Source organism: Cornus florida, unplaced genomic scaffold (assembly GCF_030987335.1).
Source record: "Cornus florida cultivar Cherokee Brave unplaced genomic scaffold, ASM3098733v1 CherokeeBrave_3.0.0_Hap2_Chr01, whole genome shotgun sequence".
NCBI lineage: Eukaryota > Viridiplantae > Streptophyta > Magnoliopsida > Cornales > Cornaceae > Cornus > Cornus florida.
In genome coordinates this window covers 48,120,125-48,137,988 of record NW_026775571.1, presented here as the reverse complement: position 1 = coordinate 48,137,988, position 17,864 = coordinate 48,120,125, and the positions used below count along the sequence as shown (strand labels likewise).

The window sequence follows — 17,864 nt, the reverse complement described above, 5'->3', positions numbered from 1 at the left end:
GGTCTTCCAAACAATTTGTATAATGAACTTAACACTGTTTGGAAAGCACATAAACTTGGTGCTAATAAAAAATTCAGACAACATCTGAGTTCTCTTGCTGCTCTCATGGCTGAACAAACAGCTATGACAGCTGAGCTTAAACAGCTCTGCATACAAAGCTGTCTTTCTATCGACTGGGAAAAAGATTTTTCGCTTTCTCAAATTAATTGTTTTCTTAAACTTGCCCAGTTAATAGGAGAACAAGACTTTCCTGCAAATACGTTTGCCAAAATTAATCGTATTTGCCTCCTGGAAAAAGCCCGAGCACTCTTACCTTCAGATATTTTTCGATTTATCTACCGACAAATTGAAAATCATTATGATATAATAAAAACATATTATACCACCTATCATGAAGATATCAATACCTTTGATACTCTTTATAATGGTAAAAAGGTCATTAAACTTGACTTTTTTATTATCCCAGGCCTTGAATGGTCCATGGATCCTGTTGATTGGGGAATAGTTAATAAACTTACCTTTTCCTCCCATGATTCCTACCAGAATTTTCCAGCGATGATACGCTCGATGATTTACAAAGTTAGTCATCTCTGGCAATACAGTCGACATCTGACTTTCTGGATCTCTAGTTCGATTGGAAGTTTCGAAAAAACTCGCTTCTTCCAACCATACCAAATCTGGTTTCTCAAATTCACTGGTCAAGACGATGAATCTGAGTACGAACATCATAAATTGATCAATTCTGAGGAACTAGCTGCCAACTTGGAGCCTTATTATTTTGAGGTTTATAGTTTCTTACATCTACAAGACACTGCTCGCCGCGTTCTTGATGGCTCATACTACAACCAAGAGCCAATTTATTATTGTTGTGATGGACGCAGACTCTTCATCACTACCATTCGCTGTTACTATACAGACGTTGCCGAAGGAGAACATAATGTCCAGATGGCTAAAACATTCTTAAAAGATATTGTTCATTATGTCAATACCATGGACATACCTGATCGCGTCAAAACTGAGACTGAACGTCTCAACCTTGAATGGGATATTGCTGATGCTCAGTCCCCAGATAGTCCTCCCTCACTTGATGAATATGAACTCCATAATCTCATCAATGCTATGGAAGGATAACCGACACTCTTCTCTGCTCGACTGCAATCGTACCCAGCACACGACAGAAGAATGTCTTCTCTGCTTTTCCAAAAAGAAAAGTAGCCGAAAGTTGCCGACCAACTATTCATCAACAGTGAAAGTAGCCGACACACTTTTTAAACAGTAAAAGAAAGATTCCTCCTTATCTTCTCAGATACTGTTTAACCACTTTTGTAATGCTATATAAACCAAAACTCCAGAACGGTTTTGGACATCTGTTTTTCATTATCTCTTTTCCTCTTTTGTTTTGAGGATTCTTCATGTAAAGTTTCTGTGTTTGTAAACATTTCCGCATTTCCTGTAATTGGTATCAGAGCCCACTTTAACACTACTGAAGCAGTCTCATTTCCCCACGTCGGAGCAGGACTTGGGAACAGAATTGATTTTATCAAATAGCCCACTTTAACACTACTGAAGCAGTCTCATTTCCCCACGTCGGAGCAGGACTTAACTTTCTTGTCGACATGGTTACCGATTGGAAGATCGACTTCCAACATAATTTAGAGGCAACCAATTCCCATATGGCTTCCTCTTTTGATGATGTCCAGCAAGGTTTACTCTCCTTGAACGACAAACTTGAAACTCTTACCCAGATTTTCACCCTTTCTCATACTCCTGAAACAGCCCTTCAGGAACAATTGAATCAGATGAAGATTGACTTAGCTAAGCTTCAAAAGATTAAGTTATCCGACCTTTATCCACCGGATCCACCTGATCCTCCGCCTGAGCCGATCCTTTCTGAAGAATCGCCACCTCTATCCACAGACCAATCTTCTGTGAAAAAACCAACCCGTTACAAAGTTAAGCCTTTGTATTACGGCCATGAAGACACTGTTGAAACCATAAAAGTTTTCTCACCACCCTCTTCTTCCTCTTATCGCCGCGAGGACTATGAGAGCATCATAGATCAGCTTAATTGCCTTCAAGCTCTCTATGTCGATCCCCAACTAACGTTTGATGAAAGCGCTCATATCATCACACGTATGAGGCAGATCTCTCTACAAAATGAGAATCTTCTTACTCACTTTGGATACACCCCAAATGAGAATTCAAGCTCTTCTGACGAAGAAAATACTTCTGACGACGAACAGATCTACGCTCTTTCAGAACATTCTGATTCTACCGAAGAATTAGATGAAACAATAGAAGCTGACCCTCTCCCAGTTTCCTCTTCTTCCGATACACCTATCAAAGAAGCTCCCAAACCTTCTAAAAGAAAAAGCAAAAAACGTCGGTCCGATTCCATTCTTAATGAATCCTTCTATGGAGATTTTCCGACAGAAGATTTTTTCCCTGCCGAAGAAGTCTCTGGTTCCGGTCAAAAAACCGATGACGAAAAATCCAAAAAAGCCGATGAACCCAAAATTTATACGTCTTCGTATAAATACGACTTTTCTACTGTCCCTTCTACAGTCCCCACCTGGACTCGCAAAGATGACCTCAATAAGTTTCCCATTTCACAAAATGGAACTTATCTTGACCTCACCCATGTTCCTTACAAGGATCATTTAAAAACAATTGACGAATGGGCTCAATCCCTCGCTATCCTCGTCAATAACTATAAAGGAACTTGGGAACGTCCCCGTTTCCTTGATTATATTTCTGCAACCCTCCAAGGCGATGCTCTTGACTGGTTACGCCAATGGGACCAAACTCCCCAAGGTAAACAACAGAAAGATGCCCTGTTAAATAACTTCGACAAAATCGATGGTGTTTTACGCGGGTTCGTTAAAATTCTTAAAGAAGAATTAGTTGGCCATACCGGTGAGCAACTCCTCACGGATGATGCAACATGTGCTCTTTCGAAAATCGAATTATGCAACATATGCCAATTCCCAGAATACGTCAAGTTATTTACCAAATACTTTCGACGACTCCCGCCTACGGCGATCGAACATTGGTTACCCCAGTTTTTTCACAAATTGCCAAATCCCTGGGATGAACTCGCCGCAAAAGGCTATCCCGATTTCCTCGTTCGAATCCAAAAGAACGATAATATTGGTTTTCGCACCAACTTCGTCTACCGTCTCATTAATGAAAAATGTCTTGAGACAAAAGCTAAAAAACAGGTAAAAAACCAAATTAATGGCACTGCAGAAGGACAACGCTGCTGTGATAAGATTCTCCAGGAAACCTGGAAAATTGGCTGTGCTCCCTACCGAGCCTCCTCCTCTAAAAAACCCAAACGGAAAAATTTCCGATGGAAAAAATGGAAAGGTCGCAAGCCTAAAGCATCTAAAAAATATGTCACTCAGGCTTCTCTTCCTTCCAAACCTGCAAAAGGCCGCAAAAAAGGCTCCAAAAAAGCCTCCAAAGCACTTGAAACCAAGAAAGATTGCAAATGTTATATTTGTAATGAAGCTGGTCACTATGCCACAAATTGCCCTCAAAAGGGTAAAAAGGCCTCTAAAATGGTTAAGCGTCTACAAACCGATAACCTTTGTGTTGCCTATGGTAGCGACATCACCGATCCTTCTACCATTTTATATGAACTCTCCAGTAGTATGTACTCTAGCGACACCTCCAGTACATCCCAACACTCTACCGATGACGACTCAGATATTGAAAGTATCTGTATGATGAATGTTACTCCTTCTAACCCAGAAGAAAATACCAACATTAAACTTAGTGACATCATTGGAGAAGAAGTCCAGTTCACTAATGAACAACTGATTCAGTTCGATAAACTTCAACGGATCAAAAAAGAAGAAGTATACAAAACTTCTCGATTTGCCATTTTTTCAAAAAGAATTTTAGAACAATTCAGTGGCAACACGACAATTGACTATACAGCAAATGGTCAATGTGGTTTCAACATCCTCAGTAAGGATAAAATCGATCGATGGAAACAGCAAAATCCTCTCGCTCGTTATATCCATATCGGACTAGTTCAAATTAAGATCACTTCCTTGTTTCGTCGCGGAACTGATCAGCCTTTAATTGCCCTCCTTATGGACAATCGGTTTCATAAACCCGTTGATGCACTTATCGGCGGCGTTCAATCCAATTTGGTTAACAATCTGATTTGGTTCAAAATCAAACCAAATTATTTCATCTCACTTTCCGATCCAAACATCGAAAAGGTCCTCCAAGTCAAACTCCAATTGTCCAAACTGCAAATGGATTACGATTCTCCTAGCCTCGGAATCCAGTGGAAAGTCCTCTATGAACTCACTAGAGAACCTGAAACTGCCACCGTTCCAACATTAGACTCTAAACTAGTCACTCTGTTCGAACCAAGACCTTTCGATACAATAATTGAGCCTAAACTACTCAATTGGACTGATCTAGAAATCCCTAAAACTTGGCTATTTGATAAAATCAATTCTGTTCCCAAGTTACGTATCACAGAACCCACTGTGGCTACCATACATGCTTCTGGTTCCAATCTTTATGTTACCAATAAAGCAAAACCCCCTCAGCTACAACGATCTGTATCTGCAAGGCACCATGGATGGGAGAAAATCCTTCCTCCTCGCAAATCCTTTGAGTTACCTCCTAGACGTCGTTTTACATGGACCGAAAAAGGAAAAGACCCTATCGATCCTCAAGATGCCCCTTTCTTGCCTGGCTCAAAACACCAGATGAACTCTGCAAAATTTTTTCATTTTCGCACAGGAAAGGATGAAATTTTGATCGCCCCTTCGCAAGGCAAAAAACGTAAATACACCTATGTCAATGGTATCCTCAATTTCAAAGGATACAAACCCTATGGCCTTTGTGTATTAATTGACACCGGCGCAACTACCAGTTGTTGCAGATACAATGCACTGCCCTCAGAAAAATGGCAACAGATGAAACACCCCATTGGTGTTCAAGGAATTGATGCTGAAGCACCCCTCAACATAATTCAGTTCAAAGCTAAAGATGTAGCGATCTGGCTTAATGAGAAAAAATTCATTATCCCCAAAATCCTGTGTTTTCCATACATGCATGGCGATTTTATTTTAGGATGTAACTTTATTTACAGTTATCTTCCTTTACAATTAAACGAAAAATCAATTTCGTTAACATTAAAAGATAAGACCGTTGTTGAAATTCCTATCCAGGAAAATTTAGCTTCCGTCTGTAACGAAAAGTTCTCTCCACCTAAAAGAGAATCTGATGCCTTAGTGTTACAAGACACTCATTGGCTCTATAACTCTCTTCGACAAAACTTCTCTGAAAATCCACTCACCCTGTGGAAACGAAGTCCTCGTTTTTGTCGCCTACAACTCAAAAACCGCAATGTCGTAATACGTGTTAAACCCATGATCTATTTACGCCGTGACATTGATGAATTTGATGCCCAGCTCCAAGAGCTTCTTGAGAAAAAGCTCATTGAGCGTACTAAAAGTCCACACAGCAGTCCCGCTTTTCTGGTTAGAAACCATAGCGAGGTTAAACGCGGCAAAGCCCGACTGGTTATCAACTATAAACGGCTTAATGAACATCTCGTTTTCGATGGATACTTTATTCCTCGGAAAGACGTTCTTCTTAATCAAACTAGAGGTTCAACAATCTTTAGTAAATTTGATTGTAAAGCTGGTTTCTGGCAGATTAAACTGCGCAAGAAATCCAAACCCTTAACCGCGTTCAGCACACCTCATGGCCATTACCAGTGGACCGTTATGCCCTTTGGCCTTAACACAGCACCACAGATCTACCAACGATGGATGGATTCTATCTTTAATGACCTTAAAGATTTTGTTGTTGTGTATATTGATGATATTTTAGTTTTCTCAAAAACCAGAGAAGAGCATAACAAACATCTCATATGTCTTTCAGAAAAACTGAAAAAATATGGCATTATTTTATCACCAACAAAAATCGATGTTGAACAAGAATCCATTGATTTTCTAGGATTAGTTTTAACCCACAAAGGTATAAAACTACAGGATCACATTATTATCAAGATCCGTGATTTCCCCGATATACTTCAAGATAAAAAGCAGTTACAAATTAAAGCAGATCTGGTACAGATCCCTGAAGTTTATTTTCCCCAGAATGGTGATAAACTTATTCTCGAAACAGATGCCTCTGAGCTCTGTTGGGGATGTGTTCTCAAGGCCATCCCCCAAGAAAAATGGATTGATGACACTCCATCATCTCCTATGATTAGAGCTCGCAAAGCTCCGATCTCCAAGAAACTGCAAAAAGAAGAAGCAAAAAACGTCGGTCCGATTCCATTCTTAATGAATCGATTTTATCCTTACTGAGGATGTTGAAACCACATTGACCATTTGCTGTATAGTCAATTGTCGTGTTGCCACTGAATTGTTCTAAAATTCTTTTTGAAAAAATGGCAAATCGAGAAGTTTTGTATACTTCTTCTTTTTTGATCCGTTGAAGTTTATCGAACTGAATCAGTTGTTCATTAGTGAACTGGACTTCTTCTCCAATGATGTCACTAAGTTTAATGTTGGTATTTTCTTCTGGGTTAGAAGGAGTAACATTCATCATACAGATACTTTCAATATCTGAGTCGTCATCGGTAGAGTGTTGGGATGTACTGGAGGTGTCGCTAGAGTACATACTACTGGAGAGTTCATATAAAATGGTAGAAGGATCGGTGATGTCGCTACCATAGGCAACACAAAGGTTATCGGTTTGTAGACGCTTAACCATTTTAGAGGCCTTTTTACCCTTTTGAGGGCAATTTGTGGCATAGTGACCAGCTTCATTACAAATATAACATTTGCAATCTTTCTTGGTTTCAAGTGCTTTGGAGGCCTTTTTCTTTTAGAAGGTTTGGGAGCTTCTTTGATAGGTGTATCGGAAGAAGAGGAAACTGGGAGAGGGTCAGCTTCTATTGTTTCATCTAATTCTTCGGTAGAATCAGAATGTTCTGAAAGAGCGTAGATCTGTTCGTCGTCAGAAGTATTTTCTTCGTCAGAAGAGCTTGAATTCTCATTTGGGGTGTATCCAAAGTGAGTAAGAAGATTCTCATTTTGTAGAGAGATCTGCCTCATACGTGTGATGATATGAGCGCTTTCATCAAACGTTAGTTGGGGATCGACATAGAGAGCTTGAAGGCAATTAAGCTGATCTATGATGCTCTCATAGTCCTCGCGGCGATAAGAGGAAGAAGAGGGTGCTGAGAAAACTTTTATGGTTTCAACAGTGTCTTCATGGCCGTAATACAAAGGCTTAACTTTGTAACGGGTTGGTTTTTTCACAGAAGATTGGTCTGTGGATAGAGGTGGCGATTCTTCAGAAAGGATCGGCTCAGGCGGAGGATCAGGTGGATCCGGTGGATAAAGGTCGGATAACTTAATCTTTTGAAGCTTAGCTAAGTCGATCTTCATCTGATTCAATTGTTCCTGAAGGGCTGTTTCAGGAGTATGAGAAAGGGTGAAAATCTGGGTAAGAGTTTCAAGTTTGTCGTTCAAGGAGAGTAAACCTTGCTGGACATCATCAAAAGAGGAAGCCATATGGGAATTGGTTGCCTCTAAATTATGTTGGAAGTCGATCTTCCAATCGGTAACCATGTCGACAAGAAAGTTAAGTCCTGCTCCGACGTGGGGAAATGAGACTGCTTCAGTAGTGTTAAAGTGGGCTATGTGCCTATAATTTTCGGTAGTAGTATCTTGACCTGCTAGGTTTCTGATACAGTTAACAGAGGTAGTGTGTGCCATAGTGAGGGTCTCTCAAATGTTTGGGAACTGTCCTGGTGCCTAAAACCAAGGGATCCTGTAAGCAGCTTAAACAAGTCACAAGAGTCCTACAGACATTGACATATAAGCAAAGACAGGATAATCTGGGCTTTTAACAGTATACAAACATTAAAGATATATCATAAGCACAAACGAAAACTGAAAACTTTATTACAGAAACTTACAGTGGTCCAGATTCGAAACTGAGCTCTGATACCAATTACAGGAAATGCGGAAATGTTTACAAACACAGAAACTTTACATGAAGAATCCTCAAAACAAAAGAGGAAAAGAGATAATGAAAAACAGATGTCCAAAACCGTTCTGGAGTTTTGGTTTATATAGCATTACAAAAGTGGTTAAACAGTATCTGAGAAGATAAGGAGGAATCTTTCTTTTACTGTTTAAAAAGTGTGTCGGCTACTTTCACTGTTGATGAATAGTTGGTCGGCAACTTTCGGCTACTTTTCTTTTTGGAAAAGCAGAGAAGACATTCTTCTGTCGTGTGCTGGGTACGATTGCAGTCGAGCAGAGAAGAGTGTCGGTTATCCTTCCATAGCATTGATGAGATTATGGAGTTCATATTCATCAAGTGAGGGAGGACTATCTGGGGACTGAGCATCAGCAATATCCCATTCAAGGTTGAGACGTTCAGTCTCAGTTTTGACGCGATCAGGTATGTCCATGGTATTGACATAATGAACAATATCTTTTAAGAATGTTTTAGCCATCTGGACATTATGTTCTCCTTCGGCAACGTCTGTATAGTAACAGCGAATGGTAGTGATGAAGAGTCTGCGTCCATCACAACAATAATAAATTGGCTCTTGGTTGTAGTATGAGCCATCAAGAACGCGGCGAGCAGTGTCTTGTAGATGTAAGAAACTATAAACCTCAAAATAATAAGGCTCCAAGTTGGCAGCTAGTTCCTCAGAATTGATCAATTTATGATGTTCGTACTCAGATTCATCGTCTTGACCAGTGAATTTGAGAAACCAGATTTGGTATGGTTGGAAGAAGCGAGTTTTTTCGAAACTTCCAATCGAACTAGAGATCCAGAAAGTCAGATGTCGACTGTATTGCCAGAGATGACTAACTTTGTAAATCATCGAGCGTATCATCGCTGGAAAATTCTGGTAGGAATCATGGGAGGAAAAGGTAAGTTTATTAACTATTCCCCAATCAACAGGATCCATGGACCATTCAAGGCCTGGGATAATAAAAAAGTCAAGTTTAATGACCTTTTTACCATTATAAAGAGTATCAAAGGTATTGATATCTTCATGATAGGTGGTATAATATGTTTTTATTATATCATAATGATTTTCAATTTGTCGGTAGATAAATCGAAAAATATCTGAAGGTAAGAGTGCTCGGGCTTTTTCCAGGAGGCAAATACGATTAATTTTGGCAAACGTATTTGCAGGAAAGTCTTGTTCTCCTATTAACTGGGCAAGTTTAAGAAAACAATTAATTTGAGAAAGCGAAAAATCTTTTTCCCAGTCGATAGAAAGACAGCTTTGTATGCAGAGCTGTTTAAGCTCAGCTGTCATAGCTGTTTGTTCAGCCATGAGAGCAGCAAGAGAACTCAGATGTTGTCTGAATTTTTTATTAGCACCAAGTTTATGTGCTTTCCAAACAGTGTTAAGTTCATTATACAAATTGTTTGGAAGACCAGGATCATAGAAATTGTTAATTTCTAAAATATCTGGGTTTTTTGAAAACATTTTGTTTGAGGCTTGGCCCACGTTATAGAAAACTGTTTGAGCTTCTATCAGTGTGTCATACGCCTTGAAGCAAGAACCATTGAATGAACGAAGCTGCTTGTGACAGTCTGTCCAGTTCTCATAGATACCAGGTTGGTGACCTGCAAAAACCACGAACCATTTTTGTGGTTGTGATGGAGATGGCTTGGAAGTTGCCTTTTTAGCAACAGTGATCCAACCTTCTTTAATTTGTTTGATAATGGTTGTGTCATTATCAGTCCAGTCAAAAGGGGCATTCTTTTGGAGCTTCTTTAATAAAGGGAGTTCCTTTTGGGCTAAACCTTTAATAAAGGAGCGACCATAATTCAAGATTCCTAAAAAGCTTTGTAACTGCTTTTTATCTTGAAGTATATCGGGGAAATCACGGATCTTGATAATAATGTGATCCTGTAGTTTTATACCTTTGTGGGTTAAAACTAATCCTAGAAAATCAATGGATTCTTGTTCAACATCGATTTTTGTTGGTGATAAAATAATGCCATATTTTTTCAGTTTTTCTGAAAGACATATGAGATGTTTGTTATGCTCTTCTCTGGTTTTTGAGAAAACTAAAATATCATCAATATACACAACAACAAAATCTTTAAGGTCATTAAAGATAGAATCCATCCATCGTTGGTAGATCTGTGGTGCTGTGTTAAGGCCAAAGGGCATAACGGTCCACTGGTAATGGCCATGAGGTGTGCTGAACGCGGTTAAGGGTTTGGATTTCTTGCGCAGTTTAATCTGCCAGAAACCAGCTTTACAATCAAATTTACTAAAGATTGTTGAACCTCTAGTTTGATTAAGAAGAACGTCTTTCCGAGGAATAAAGTATCCATCGAAAACGAGATGTTCATTAAGCCGTTTATAGTTGATAACCATTCGGGCTTTGCCGCGTTTAACCTCGCTATGGTTTCTAACCAGAAAAGCGGGACTGCTGTGTGGACTTTTAGTACGCTCAATGAGCTTTTTCTCAAGGAGAAGCCTGAGTGACATATTTTTTAGATGCTTTAGGCTTGCGACCTTTCCAAACCTGCAAAAGGCCGCAAAAAAGGCTCCAAAAAAGCCTCCAAAGCACTTGAAACCAAGAAAGATTGCAAATGTTATATTTGTAATGAAGCTGGTCACTATGCCACAAATTGCCCTCAAAAGGGTAAAAAGGCCTCTAAAATGGTTAAGCGTCTACAAACCGATAACCTTTGTGTTGCCTATGGTAGCGACATCACCGATCCTTCTACCATTTTATATGAACTCTCCAGTAGTATGTACTCTAGCGACACCTCCAGTACATCCCAACACTCTACCGATGACGACTCAGATATTGAAAGTATCTGTATGATGAATGTTACTCCTTCTAACCCAGAAGAAAATACCAACATTAAACTTAGTGACATCATTGGAGAAGAAGTCCAGTTCACTAATGAACAACTGATTCAGTTCGATAAACTTCAACGGATCAAAAAAGAAGAAGTATACAAAACTTCTCGATTTGCCATTTTTTCAAAAAGAATTTTAGAACAATTCAGTGGCAACACGACAATTGACTATACAGCAAATGGTCAATGTGGTTTCAACATCCTCAGTAAGGATAAAATCGATCGATGGAAACAGCAAAATCCTCTCGCTCGTTATATCCATATCGGACTAGTTCAAATTAAGATCACTTCCTTGTTTCGTCGCGGAACTGATCAGCCTTTAATTGCCCTCCTTATGGACAATCGGTTTCATAAACCCGTTGATGCACTTATCGGCGGCGTTCAATCCAATTTGGTTAACAATCTGATTTGGTTCAAAATCAAACCAAATTATTTCATCTCACTTTCCGATCCAAACATCGAAAAGGTCCTCCAAGTCAAACTCCAATTGTCCAAACTGCAAATGGATTACGATTCTCCTAGCCTCGGAATCCAGTGGAAAGTCCTCTATGAACTCACTAGAGAACCTGAAACTGCCACCGTTCCAACATTAGACTCTAAACTAGTCACTCTGTTCGAACCAAGACCTTTCGATACAATAATTGAGCCTAAACTACTCAATTGGACTGATCTAGAAATCCCTAAAACTTGGCTATTTGATAAAATCAATTCTGTTCCCAAGTTACGTATCACAGAACCCACTGTGGCTACCATACATGCTTCTGGTTCCAATCTTTATGTTACCAATAAAGCAAAACCCCCTCAGCTACAACGATCTGTATCTGCAAGGCACCATGGATGGGAGAAAATCCTTCCTCCTCGCAAATCCTTTGAGTTACCTCCTAGACGTCGTTTTACATGGACCGAAAAAGGAAAAGACCCTATCGATCCTCAAGATGCCCCTTTCTTGCCTGGCTCAAAACACCAGATGAACTCTGCAAAATTTTTTCATTTTCGCACAGGAAAGGATGAAATTTTGATCGCCCCTTCGCAAGGCAAAAAACGTAAATACACCTATGTCAATGGTATCCTCAATTTCAAAGGATACAAACCCTATGGCCTTTGTGTATTAATTGACACCGGCGCAACTACCAGTTGTTGCAGATACAATGCACTGCCCTCAGAAAAATGGCAACAGATGAAACACCCCATTGGTGTTCAAGGAATTGATGCTGAAGCACCCCTCAACATAATTCAGTTCAAAGCTAAAGATGTAGCGATCTGGCTTAATGAGAAAAAATTCATTATCCCCAAAATCCTGTGTTTTCCATACATGCATGGCGATTTTATTTTAGGATGTAACTTTATTTACAGTTATCTTCCTTTACAATTAAACGAAAAATCAATTTCGTTAACATTAAAAGATAAGACCGTTGTTGAAATTCCTATCCAGGAAAATTTAGCTTCCGTCTGTAACGAAAAGTTCTCTCCACCTAAAAGAGAATCTGATGCCTTAGTGTTACAAGACACTCATTGGCTCTATAACTCTCTTCGACAAAACTTCTCTGAAAATCCACTCACCCTGTGGAAACGAAGTCCTCGTTTTTGTCGCCTACAACTCAAAAACCGCAATGTCGTAATACGTGTTAAACCCATGATCTATTTACGCCGTGACATTGATGAATTTGATGCCCAGCTCCAAGAGCTTCTTGAGAAAAAGCTCATTGAGCGTACTAAAAGTCCACACAGCAGTCCCGCTTTTCTGGTTAGAAACCATAGCGAGGTTAAACGCGGCAAAGCTCGAATGGTTATCAACTATAAACGGCTTAATGAACATCTCGTTTTCGATGGATACTTTATTCCTCGGAAAGACGTTCTTCTTAATCAAACTAGAGGTTCAACAATCTTTAGTAAATTTGATTGTAAAGCTGGTTTCTGGCAGATTAAACTGCGCAAGAAATCCAAACCCTTAACCGCGTTCAGCACACCTCATGGCCATTACCAGTGGACCGTTATGCCCTTTGGCCTTAACACAGCACCACAGATCTACCAACGATGGATGGATTCTATCTTTAATGACCTTAAAGATTTTGTTGTTGTGTATATTGATGATATTTTAGTTTTCTCAAAAACCAGAGAAGAGCATAACAAACATCTCATATGTCTTTCAGAAAAACTGAAAAAGTATGGCATTATTTTATCACCAACAAAAATCGATGTTGAACAAGAATCCATTGATTTTCTAGGATTAGTTTTAACCCACAAAGGTATAAAACTACAGGATCACATTATTATCAAGATCCGTGATTTCCCCGATATACTTCAAGATAAAAAGCAGTTACAAAGCTTTTTAGGAATCTTGAATTATGGTCGCTCCTTTATTAAAGGTTTAGCCCAAAAGGAACTCCCTTTATTAAAGAAGCTCCAAAAGAATGCCCCTTTTGACTGGACTGATAATGACACAACCATTATCAAACAAATTAAAGCAGATCTGGTACAGATCCCTGAAGTTTATTTTCCCCAGAATGGTGATAAACTTATTCTCGAAACAGATGCCTCTGAGCTCTGTTGGGGATGTGTTCTCAAGGCCATCCCCCAAGAAAAATGGATTGATGACACTCCATCATCTCCTATGATTAGAGCTCGCAAAGCTCCGATCTCCAAGAAACTGCAAAAAGAAGAATTAATTTGTGGTTATAATTCTGGAAAATTTAAACCAAATGAACAGAATTATATTATTTATGAAAAAGAACTTCTGGCTATAAAATTAGCAATTAAACGTTTTCATATTTATCTTGCTCCAGAAGACTTTATTATTAGAACAGACAACCAAGCTGTTAAAGACTTTCTAATCAATAAACGAAATTGCTTAGACGGTCGCCGCTTAAAATGGTATAATGTGATTGCCCAATATTCTTTTGCTATTGAACATATCAAAGGAACTAATAATTTTCTTGCAGATTTCTTAAGCAGACCTCCAGAAGTATCTAACAAGGATATTTCTTCTCTTCGCCTCACAGATGGATGAGTATCCCCGGCCTAAACCGGATAAAGAAGGTTGGATCACTGTTGCTAAAAAGGCAACTTCCAAGCCATCTCCATCACAACCACAAAAATGGTTCGTGGTTTTTGCAGGTCACCAACCTGGTATCTATGAGAACTGGACAGACTGTCACAAGCAGCTTCGTTCATTCAATGGTTCTTGCTTCAAGGCGTATGACACACTGATAGAAGCTCAAACAGTTTTCTATAACGTGGGCCAAGCCTCAAACAAAATGTTTTCAAAAAACCCAGATATTTTAGAAATTAACAATTTCTATGATCCTGGTCTTCCAAACAATTTGTATAATGAACTTAACACTGTTTGGAAAGCACATAAACTTGGTGCTAATAAAAAATTCAGACAACATCTGAGTTCTCTTGCTGCTCTCATGGCTGAACAAACAGCTATGACAGCTGAGCTTAAACAGCTCTGCATACAAAGCTGTCTTTCTATCGACTGGGAAAAAGATTTTTCGCTTTCTCAAATTAATTGTTTTCTTAAACTTGCCCAGTTAATAGGAGAACAAGACTTTCCTGCAAATACGTTTGCCAAAATTAATCGTATTTGCCTCCTGGAAAAAGCCCGAGCACTCTTACCTTCAGATATTTTTCGATTTATCTACCGACAAATTGAAAATCATTATGATATAATAAAAACATATTATACCACCTATCATGAAGATATCAATACCTTTGATACTCTTTATAATGGTAAAAAGGTCATTAAACTTGACTTTTTTATTATCCCAGGCCTTGAATGGTCCATGGATCCTGTTGATTGGGGAATAGTTAATAAACTTACCTTTTCCTCCCATGATTCCTACCAGAATTTTCCAGCGATGATACGCTCGATGATTTACAAAGTTAGTCATCTCTGGCAATACAGTCGACATCTGACTTTCTGGATCTCTAGTTCGATTGGAAGTTTCGAAAAAACTCGCTTCTTCCAACCATACCAAATCTGGTTTCTCAAATTCACTGGTCAAGACGATGAATCTGAGTACGAACATCATAAATTGATCAATTCTGAGGAACTAGCTGCCAACTTGGAGCCTTATTATTTTGAGGTTTATAGTTTCTTACATCTACAAGACACTGCTCGCCGCGTTCTTGATGGCTCATACTACAACCAAGAGCCAATTTATTATTGTTGTGATGGACGCAGACTCTTCATCACTACCATTCGCTGTTACTATACAGACGTTGCCGAAGGAGAACATAATGTCCAGATGGCTAAAACATTCTTAAAAGATATTGTTCATTATGTCAATACCATGGACATACCTGATCGCGTCAAAACTGAGACTGAACGTCTCAACCTTGAATGGGATATTGCTGATGCTCAGTCCCCAGATAGTCCTCCCTCACTTGATGAATATGAACTCCATAATCTCATCAATGCTATGGAAGGATAACCGACACTCTTCTCTGCTCGACTGCAATCGTACCCAGCACACGACAGAAGAATGTCTTCTCTGCTTTTCCAAAAAGAAAAGTAGCCGAAAGTTGCCGACCAACTATTCATCAACAGTGAAAGTAGCCGACACACTTTTTAAACAGTAAAAGAAAGATTCCTCCTTATCTTCTCAGATACTGTTTAACCACTTTTGTAATGCTATATAAACCAAAACTCCAGAACGGTTTTGGACATCTGTTTTTCATTATCTTTTGTATACTTCTTCTTTTTTGATCCGTTGAAGTTTATCGAACTCAATCAGTTGTTCATTAGTGAACTGGACTTCTTCTCCAATGATGTCACTAAGTTTAATGTTGGTATTTTCTTCTGGGTTAGAAGGAGTAACATTCATCATACAGATACTTTCAATATCTGAGTCGTCATCGGTAGAGTGTTGGGATGTACTGGAGGTGTCGCTAGAGTACATACTACTGGAGAGTTCATATAAAATGGTAGAAGGATCGGTGATGTCGCTACCATAGGCAACACAAAGGTTATCGGTTTGTAGACGCTTAACCATTTTAGAGGCCTTTTTACCCTTTTGAGGGCAATTTGTGGCATAGTGACCAGCTTCATTACAAATATAACATTTGCAATCTTTCTTGGAGATCGGAGCTTTGCGAGCTCTAATCATAGGAGATGATGGAGTGTCATCAATCCATTTTTCTTGGGGGATGGCCTTGAGAACACATCCCCAACAGAGCTCAGAGGCATCTGTTTCGAGAATAAGTTTATCACCATTCTGGGGAAAATAAACTTCAGGGATCTGTACCAGATCTGCTTTAATTTGTTTGATAATGGTTGTGTCATTATCAGTCCAGTCAAAAGGGGCATTCTTTTGGAGCTTCTTTAATAAAGGGAGTTCCTTTTGGGCTAAACCTTTAATAAAGGAGCGACCATAATTCAAGATTCCTAAAAAGCTTTGTAACTGCTTTTTATCTTGAAGTATATCGGGGAAATCACGGATCTTGATAATAATGTGATCCTGTAGTTTTATACCTTTGTGGGTTAAAACTAATCCTAGAAAATCAATGGATTCTTGTTCAACATCGATTTTTGTTGGTGATAAAATAATGCCATATTTTTTCAGTTTTTCTGAAAGACATATGAGATGTTTGTTATGCTCTTCTCTGGTTTTTGAGAAAACTAAAATATCATCAATATACACAACAACAAAATCTTTAAGGTCATTAAAGATAGAATCCATCCATCGTTGGTAGATCTGTGGTGCTGTGTTAAGGCCAAAGGGCATAACGGTCCACTGGTAATGGCCATGAGGTGTGCTGAACGCGGTTAAGGGTTTGGATTTCTTGCGCAGTTTAATCTGCCAGAAACCAGCTTTACAATCAAATTTACTAAAGATTGTTGAACCTCTAGTTTGATTAAGAAGAACGTCTTTCCGAGGAATAAAGTATCCATCGAAAACGAGATGTTCATTAAGCCGTTTATAGTTGATAACCATTCGGGCTTTGCCGCGTTTAACCTCGCTATGGTTTCTAACCAGAAAAGCGGGACTGCTGTGTGGACTTTTAGTACGCTCAATGAGCTTTTTCTCAAGAAGCTCTTGGAGCTGGGCATCAAATTCATCAATGTCACGGCGTAAATAGATCATGGGTTTAACACGTATTACGACATTGCGGTTTTTGAGTTGTAGGCGACAAAAACGAGGACTTCGTTTCCACAGGGTGAGTGGATTTTCAGAGAAGTTTTGTCGAAGAGAGTTATAGAGCCAATGAGTGTCTTGTAACACTAAGGCATCAGATTCTCTTTTAGGTGGAGAGAACTTTTCGTTACAGACGGAAGCTAAATTTTCCTGGATAGGAATTTCAACAACGGTCTTATCTTTTAATGTTAACGAAATTGATTTTTCGTTTAATTGTAAAGGAAGATAACTGTAAATAAAGTTACATCCTAAAATAAAATCGCCATGCATGTATGGAAAACACAGGATTTTGGGGATAATGAATTTTTTCTCATTAAGCCAGATCGCTACATCTTTAGCTTTGAACTGAATTATGTTGAGGGGTGCTTCAGCATCAATTCCTTGAACACCAATGGGGTGTTTCATCTGTTGCCATTCATCAATGTCACGGCGTAAATAGATCATGGGTTTAACACGTATTACGACATTGCGGTTTTTGAGTTGTAGGCGACAAAAACGAGGACTTCGTTTGATATATCTTTAATGTTTGTATACTGTTAAAAGCCCAGATTATCCTGTCTTTGCTTATATGTCAATGTCTGTAGGACTCTTGTGACTTGTTTAAGCTGCTTACAGGATCCCTTGGTTTTAGGCACCAGGACAGTTCCCAAACATTTGAGAGACCCTCACTATGGCACACACTACCTCTGTTAACTGTATCAGAAACCTAGCAGGTCAAGATACTACTACCGAAAATTATAGGCACATAGCCCACTTTAACACTACTGAAGCAGTCTCATTTCCCCACGTCGGAGCAGGACTTAACTTTCTTGT

At 39.1% G+C, this 17,864-nt stretch overlaps 1 protein-coding gene across 1 annotated transcript; it reads right to left on the bottom strand.

The window, feature by feature from the left end:
* Nucleotides 1–15,593: 15,593 nt before the first annotated feature.
* LOC132271707 (uncharacterized) lies at nucleotides 15,594–17,495 on the bottom strand. The gene has a single exon (XM_059773162.1). It carries the CDS (start codon nucleotides 17,493–17,495, stop codon nucleotides 15,594–15,596), a length of 1,902 nt encoding a protein of 633 aa, XP_059629145.1.
* Between the last annotated feature and the right edge of the window lie 369 nt (nucleotides 17,496–17,864).

Excerpts from the sequence above, each read along its gene's own strand:
- LOC132271707 (XM_059773162.1), bottom strand. The coding sequence starts at position 17,495 with ATGATCTATTTACGCCGTGACATTGATGAATGGCAACAGATGAAACAC.